The sequence below is a fragment of the Sturnira hondurensis genome, unplaced genomic scaffold, assembly GCF_014824575.4.
Source record: "Sturnira hondurensis isolate 20B ecotype Veracruz unplaced genomic scaffold, ASM1482457v3 Scaffold0002597, whole genome shotgun sequence".
NCBI lineage: Eukaryota > Metazoa > Chordata > Mammalia > Chiroptera > Phyllostomidae > Sturnira > Sturnira hondurensis.
Genome location: NW_028075228.1, coordinates 7,389,014 through 7,397,010, shown reverse-complemented (window position 1 = coordinate 7,397,010; position 7,997 = coordinate 7,389,014). Strand labels below are relative to the sequence as shown.

The 7,997-nt window shown below is 52.2% G+C and overlaps 1 protein-coding gene across 1 annotated transcript in view; it reads left to right on the top strand.

Annotated features, from left to right (window-relative positions):
- Positions 1-3,341: 3,341 nt before the first annotated feature.
- Positions 3,342-7,997, top strand: part of CMIP (c-Maf inducing protein) — a gene marked incomplete at its 5' end in the record, with an annotated part of 76,557 nt that continues 71,901 nt past the window's right edge. Inside the window, one exon of the mRNA XM_037040326.1 lies at positions 3,342-3,425. Within this exon, the coding sequence (XP_036896221.1) occupies positions 3,342-3,425 (84 nt within the window). The remainder of the gene's footprint in view (positions 3,426-7,997) is intronic.

The window sequence follows — 7,997 nt, the reverse complement described above, 5'->3', positions numbered from 1 at the left end:
GAGGACAGCTAGATCAGGAGCAGAACCGTAGAAATGAGGAACACATGGAAGGTTAGCAACAGGGGAATGGGAGGAGGAGAAGGGGGGAGAAGGTACAGAAAATAAGTAGCATAGACAGTAGGTAGAAAATAGTCGGGGGGAGGGCAAGAATAGTGGGGGAAATATAGAATCTAAAGAACTTGAGACACATGGTCATAAACTAAAGGAGGGGAATGGTGGGGGGGGAGTGTGCAGAGTGGAGGGGAATGAAGGGGGGGAATAGAACAACTGTAATGGTATAATCAATAAAATATATTTAAAAAAATAAATTAAGAGTAGGAAAAAAAAGAAACTTTGTAGGACAGGAAAAGTTGCGTTTCTGTGGTCCATGGTATAATCTGACATTGCCTACATAGTTTTGTGTGTGCGTATGTGTCTGGTGTACAAATGTGTACATTACTTAGGTGGGAGTCCATAGTTTCAGGTTTTCACAGGGTTTCGGGTTCTCATAATTCCCTAAAAGACTGAGAACCCCTATACCAAGTGCTCCTTGAAATCCCTTTGAGCCTGATTCAGAGAGCCTCATTCCTTCCACTAGACATACCCATCAGAGGCTTCTTCGGAAGAGTGACCAGCCTAGAGGGGGGGAGGGACCAGGGTGGCCACCTCCCCACACTGCTGGGAAATAATGAGCCTGGTGGGTGGGGTGGGGGACATTTGCTGTCTCCCTGCTGTCCAGGAGCTTCCCTTGCACCCTGGGGGAGGGGGCACAGGACAGCTGGATAGGCTGATTGTTCCTCGACCAGCATCTTTCCACTTTGCTTTATGTGTGATTATTTCATTCAGTGAACTCTGAACACTGGCCTCCCTGGAGAGGACGCAGTGAATCCTACTGGATGCTGTCTCCTTTTCCAGTTCTGTGGGCCGCAGATAGACTGCGGGGTTGGGATAAGGGTTCTGTGAGAGGCAAGTGGTGGGAAGGAGTGCAGGGAAATGGAGGAAAAAGGGTGATCCTGGTCCAGGCTTCAGGGAAGGTGAGGGGTTTCAACAGCAGAGAAAGGTGGGCATGTGCCAGACGAGGGGTGGTGGACAGTGGGGGTCACATGTGGGCAGCAGTTTCCTCATCTGTGAGATGGCACTTCACCTCATTGTGATGTGTGCAGGACATTCTGTATGGTGCCCAGACAGTGACACCAGGCTGTTGTTACTGACCCGAGGGACCTGCCTCCTTTCCAGGTCGTAGTGCTGAACTGCTTGGGTTGAGGCCGTCGCAGGAAGTATCGAACTGGTCAGGGAGCTGGGTGTGGCTGGGCAAGGGGTTTGCGCTTGCCTGCAAGAGGACAAATTTGGAAAGCTCAGGTTATGCCTGAAAGGTTGTGTGTGTGGGGGTGTGTGTGTGACAAGGGCAGGTGATCCGTGTCACTGAAGAAACCCTCCGCCCCTTCTAGACAGTGAGCGCCCCCGTGAGAGGCAGGACACAGTGGACCCAACCGGGTGTGGGGGCAGGAGAGGAAATGTGTTGAGTCTGGCCAGACCCACCTGGTATGTGAGCTTGGACCTGGGTGTACCAGGAGCGCTCATGGTGGAACTGGGGGCAGCTGAGGTTCTGGGGTCCGGCTGGATCCTTCCAGAGAAACAGGTGCAGGGAAAATGCATCAGACAGAGCAACTCTCCTTGCCTCCAGGTGTGATATGAATCCCCCCAAGGTTTGGAATGAGTCTCTGAGCCTGATCCCCCGCTGCACTGGCCACGGAACTGGCTCATTTATTCAAGCCCAGAGATTTCCCCAGCTTCTGCCCTGACAGGTGATTAGGCTGAGGAGGTGGGGAGGCCTCGACCTCTTTGACTGAGGGAGACCCAAAGTTTTACACGCTCCTGCATGGACATGGCGGGTGGGCAACAGGTAGACTTTCATGTTTAGAGGGTGGCTCTGGCCTTTGTGAGCGTCCTTCAATGGTCAGGGTCACTTGGTACAAGACTGTGGGGGGCGGGCGGGACTGGATGTTGCACTTCTGCCCTGGGGGGCGGTCAGTGGAAAACTTGGACTGCCGTAACATTGTGGTTGGCAGCACGGGTCCAGCCACCTGACTGCTCCTCCTGGCCCCACACCTGCTGCCTGTGAACCCGTTGGAAACTTTAACCTCCCAAGCCTCAGTTTCCTCATCTGTACCGTAGGGATGAATGGCTGCCAGGACCAGTTTCTCAGGGTAGACTTGCAAGGACTGAATGAGCCAATCCATCCATAGGACTTAAAGTGACCAGGGTGTCCAACCTTTCGGCATCTCTGGGCCACACCAGGGGAAGAAGAGTTGTCTTGGGCCACACATTAAATCCCAAACACTAACGAAAATCATGAGCAAAAAAAGGTTTTGAGTAAATTTACAGTTTTGTGCTGGGCCACATGAGGCTGGCGGGCCAAGGGTTGGGCCCCGCTGCTAGGACGGGGGTGAGAGCAGGAGCGGCACACGTCAGAGTCCAGAGTCCGCGGCACCTTCCTTGGGCCACGTTTCATTTGAGAGGAATTGATGATGGTAATGGTAATAACAATGCCTGCATTTCTGTTTGACCACCTACTATGTGTCCAGCATGCTTTTAGATGTTTCACAGAATTACTCTCAAGCCTCCTGACATTTCTGCAGAGTCAGTGTCATTTCCCCCATTTTTATGGATGAGAAAATCGAGGCTGAGCTGCCCTGGGTCTCTGAACTAGGGTGGGGTGGGTCAAGGAAGGTTTTGCTCTCCGCACAGTGATTTTAACTCAGGTCTGCCTGAGTTCAAAGTTGGCTGCTTTCCTCCATGATTTTTTGCAGTAGGCAGGAGGTATAGTGGTGAAACTCACAGGCTTAGAAGACAGGCTGCTTGGGTTTGAATGTACTCAGTGGATGGAAGATCTCAGGGTCTTGGTTTTTCCCTCTGTGAGATGGACATGGTGTCACCCACCTCACAGAGCTGTTGTGAGAGCTGATGACAGGATATGTAGATTATAACTGCCAGGTGCCTGAGCACTGCTTGGTTCAAAGGGGGCACCCAAACAGCTCCCCGCCCCCACATCGTCCTACCACCCAGGACTCTCCCGTGCATCTGGGGTCCTCCCGTGATACTAAATGAGTCAGGTTGCCTCTGCATTAAAGCTCCTCCAGCCACCAGTGTCTGAAGTCACTCCTACCCAGCACAATAAGCGTACAATGGCAGCAAGTCTTATTTCAGAAAAGTCACCCCGGTTATCACTTCTGTTTTGGTTTTGTGCCAGAAGGTTCAGCCTGATGTATCCCTGTAAAAGTTATTAGGGTCACAGAGCAGACCTTGTTGGACAGACGGGCTGGGGCTCGTGTGCTGTTCTGTACAATGCTGCACGTCTGTGACTGGACCTTGCTCTCCTGTTCCTCTCGTTGCAGGCTGCCAACAGCTACCTGCGGGACCAGTGGTTCCATTCCCTGCAGTGGAAGGTAAGTCCTGACTCAGTTGCTCCTTTGTGGCAGCTGCCTCTGTTCTGGGTGTGGCTCAACACTGTCCGTTACCCAGAGACGTGAAGGCGGAGATCCACCTCTTGCCTTCCAGATGGCTCAGCTGCAGAGCCTGCTCCCTTGTATGAAGGCCTCCCCCCGCCCACCCTCTGTCATCTGATACACTTCTCCCTGCAATATGGAAGCAGCATTCCTGCCTCGTTGGCCCTTGACTTAGCTCATAGCCGCATGGTGCTGTGTCTGCTTTCAAAAGGATGTGGGGCCACTTGCTGTCAGAACAGGGGCTCATGTGAGACCCCGGGGGAGGCAGGACTTCAGGGGCTCAAGATGCTGTCTTGAAAGTGACTTCTAAAGGTGGCACCAAAGCAAAATTTCCCAGAGATTCAGAAGCCCAACTGAGTTTTCATAGTCTTAACTTGTGGTTCTTTGGCCTGATTTCCCAGTTCTAGCTCTGCGTGGCATGATCCAGAGCCCCCAGCCCATGAGGAAAATTGGTCCTCTGCCGGGCACTTACAAACCCAGGGGCCAGATCTTCTGAGGAGGGTTTTCCTGGCCCTCTGGGGTGTCCACACCCTGCTCCTTGGCTCAGCCAGATTCCCCTCATGCCCCGAATCCCTGTCTTTCCCGCCTTCTGATCTTTTGCTTTAGAACAAGCTGTGATGGGCCTGTGGCCTCACGGAGCCAGCGGGGAATAGCTGGAATGGCTGTACTGTGAGCTGGAGAGCTGTGGAGGATGGGCAGCTGGCCCTGTGTAGGGTGTAAGGCCATGGGGCAACCCAGGGAACACTCAGAATTCCTCTCATGCCTCTGGAGGGGCTGTTGTCACAGCCAGGCGGAGGACGGAAACACAACCCTGGAAAATTACATTCCTGGTCCCAAAGAGGGCCACTCCTCTCCGTTTCCCCGACAGCTGCAGGCCTGCTCGCCTTGCTGCCTGTAGGGCGGTCTCAGGGGCTGAGCCTGAGTCTCCAAGTTCGGGCTGCAAAGGGAAAGAGCACCAGCTGTGTGTGGAGAACTTGCAGCCCATCATGTCTGTTTGCCCTTGTCGAGACCCTGGAAGGCTGATTATTGCCACTGCTGCCATTTCATGTATGGGAAAGGTGAGGCTAGACTGGAGCCCTGCTTCCATAGTTGGTAAGGGACTCAGGCGGGGTTCAAACCCACCTTTCCCCATACCCGTGGGTGTCTGAAGGTGGAAAGTACTGGCTGGCAGCTAAAACAGTGAAGAGGCATGTGTGTGCCTGCTCACAGAATCAACAGGTACTGCTGAGGGCTCCTGTCCACAGGGAGAGTGTCCCTAAGGCCTGGTTCTCTGGCCAGGTGTGTCCCAAGACAGGCAGGGCGTGCGTCAGGATCTACGAGGGGCCATCTGGGAGTTAAATGCCAGAGCAGGTGAGAGGGAGGGAAGATGACTAGGGGAGTGGTGGTTGGCAGGTTCCCTGAAGGAGGAGGCCGTTTCACTGCCAAAGTCTTCTCCCCTTCTTTATTCTCAGTGCGTTTTTCCATGCGAGCCCTCACTAAGGATTGCCTTGCTTTTCCTTAGCTCAGAGATATACAGCCTACCTGACAGGTTGGGAAATGCCTCATTGAAAAAGTGGCCAAGATCAGTGTTAAGAGAGAGGCTGTCTTTAGTGGTGTTCTGCTAAAACTCCGTCTCTGCCTTGCCCTGGGCAGCATTTTCTTCAACAGCGATTTATGTAAACACCTCAAAGGCAGCGCTTGTGGAATTTATGACACTATACAGCTACAAGGGATGACTAAGATGGTGGGCACCGAAAACTGAATCTCAAGAGACTGGCTAGAAAGATGATCTGAAAGTGACAGGCTTGAAATGTACACTTCTGGGCTCAAGGGTTGCCTGTGGATTTTAGGCAGTTGATGACCAAGCATGGAATTCAGGGTCCCTGGGCTTCTAGCAGTTCTCATGAAGAGCTGGATGTCTGCACTCAATTTTGGTGGTGTTTGGTTTGTTTATGTTGTTGAATTTAATTGGTTAAATTTTAAAAAAGAGAAAGCGAGCATCCAGGACACCCGAGTGTCAAGGAACCAGCAGGCATCTGGCAGTGTGCACCCCTTTTGCAGGTGGTGGTTGGTGTAGGATGACTTTTGTTCTCACTGTATGAGCATTCGATTGTACCTTAGGCATGTGTAAGATACTGGCTGTTCCCCTTTGATAATTGCCCCCCCCCCACGTTTTAGGTATGCTGCCACCAGGTGGCAGTGGTATGTCAGTGTCAGCAACTTGATTTTATTCCTGTGGCTCTGTGCCACCTCCTTCTGATGAGGTTGGAGGAGGCATGCTCTCCTTTCTTTTAAAATGGCAAAGAAACGTAAGGTGGTTTGGAGGCCCTGTGGACTAGTGAAATGAACTCAGAAGCCTGGATACAAATCCCGGTTCTGTAGCTTACTCGTCCTGTGGTCTGCCTAGGTTCTAGCATGTGTTCATTAATTGAGATGCAGGTACTGAGTGCCTACAATGTACCGGGCACGGCTAGGTGCTTTCCTGTTTGTTGTCATTCAGCAAATGAGGGAACCAGGGGTCAGAGAGGTCTAGTGACTTACCCATATTTACACAGCAGATTTCATACAGATCTGTAGGTCCATCCAGCCTCCAGCTGTGCCTGATTCTGAGCTGTGGACTCTTCAGCCCACTCAAGGTATGACCTCCTGCTTCTCTTGATAGGGTCACTCTCTCCTCTGTTTTTACAGTTAACCATTTTGGGCCTTTTTCCCCTCTTTTTCTTTTCTATATTTTTAACTTAAAAATATCAGTAGAACATCAAAATGGAGGACTTTAGAAATCTTACAACCTCAGCTTGCGTTTTTAACTTTTCTAAGTATTGTTTTTGTCTCCCCCTCACACCAATATGTATTTGCATGTTGTAGCTGCAGTTCACATAGAGAATACATTCTCCTACTTGTAAAGAGGATTACCCCTTAAATACTGTGTTCCCTTTGATTTAGTTTTTATCAAGTCGTACTGGTATCTCCTAGGCATTCTCCCAGTGGGGCTAAGACTTGTTGTTTGGGGCTTTAAAAACCTTACATTATTACAGTAGAATGTGGCCCTCCAAAGTTCAGCTCTGTTCAACAAAATCCTATTTTTTAGTATTTAATTTCAAAGGCAGGGGGGAATACAGGGCATGAGGACATCCAGAGAGGCTCCTTAGGGGGCAGTAATGAAGAAAGGCTGAGAAACGCTGCTGTGGAATCGTATTGTGGAAGCAAGGCAGAGTGGGAATAAAATAGCTGTGTAATATTCCTCGTATTGTGTTGTGAAGCAAGGCAGAGTGGGAATAAAATAGCTGTGTAATATTCCTGCTAGTCTCTGCTCCGTCCTGGTAACCCTGTTGTTGCCATGGCCGCAGCTCTGAGTGCCAGCATGGTCACATGCCGTCACCTACCAGCACAGTCCATCCGGGGAGTTCCCTCAGTGCCCGGCATTGAATCCTGTCAATGTGAGAAAATCTGAGTCCTTTGCCCAAGGCCATCTGAAGGGGGGGTGAGATTTGACTTAGAGCATCACGGCCCCCAGAACTCCCTTCCCTGCCCCACCTCAGCAGCTCCTCCCAGCCTCCAGCCCTTGGAGGCCTGTAGGTGGAAAACCAGCATCTCTGGTCCCATGAAGGAGTGTGGGTGGGGTTACTCTGGGCAGCGTGATGGCCGCTGCAGCCCTCCCAGCATCCCCAGGAGCAGAGCATGCTGTCCTGAGACTCCCTGGGAAGGCCAGCCCTGTTTGGTTCAGGTGGTTCAGCCCCTGAGGCCAATTCCTGGGGGTATGGAAGCATAAACAGTTGTGCAGAGCTAATGAGGCCTCATTTCTGACTCGGCGCCCCTTGGAGGCCAGGTCCTGTGGAGACGGGCCTGCCTATGTGTGCAAGGCCATGGGGGACAGCTGGCTTGTGTGACAAGGCCAAGAGTGTGTTCCAGGCTTTGAGGGCAGGCTGTGTGTGTACAGAGCTGTGAGAAGATGAGCCCGTTTCTGTATGTAAGGTGAGAGGTGAGAGGCCCAGGTATATACAGCTCTGTGAGGAGACGGGCCTGTGTGTGTATAAAGACCAGGAGGGAACAGCCTGGTTTGAGTGACAAGGCCAAGAGTGTGTTCCAGGCTGTGAGGGCAGGCTGTGTGCTGATAAGCTGTGGGGACACTGTCCTGTTTCTGTGTCCAAGGATCGAGGCAACAGGCCCTGACTGCTAGCTGGGAGCACGTGTGCACGAGGCCCGCAGAGAGCCCCCAGGGAGCAGAGACACCAGCCGTGCTGGCTGGCCGGCCCCGCACCTCTCTGCCTCCAGCTCTGAAGAAGAGCCGTTTCACTTCCTGAAGGGGGTTCTTCAGGCCGTTGCACAGACATCTTCAAAACTAAACTGATCTTATCCCCTGGGGGATCTGGGTCACCCTGAACAGCCCAGGGCCTGAGCCCAAGTGCAGGGGACAGGAGCAGACTTTGTGAGAGACAAGAAGCTGGCCCAAGGCAGAGGAATGCTCTTGGCTCTGGGAGAATCCCAGCCCAGGTTTGTGTTCCCTCTGGCCATCTGCCCGGGCCACATGGCCTC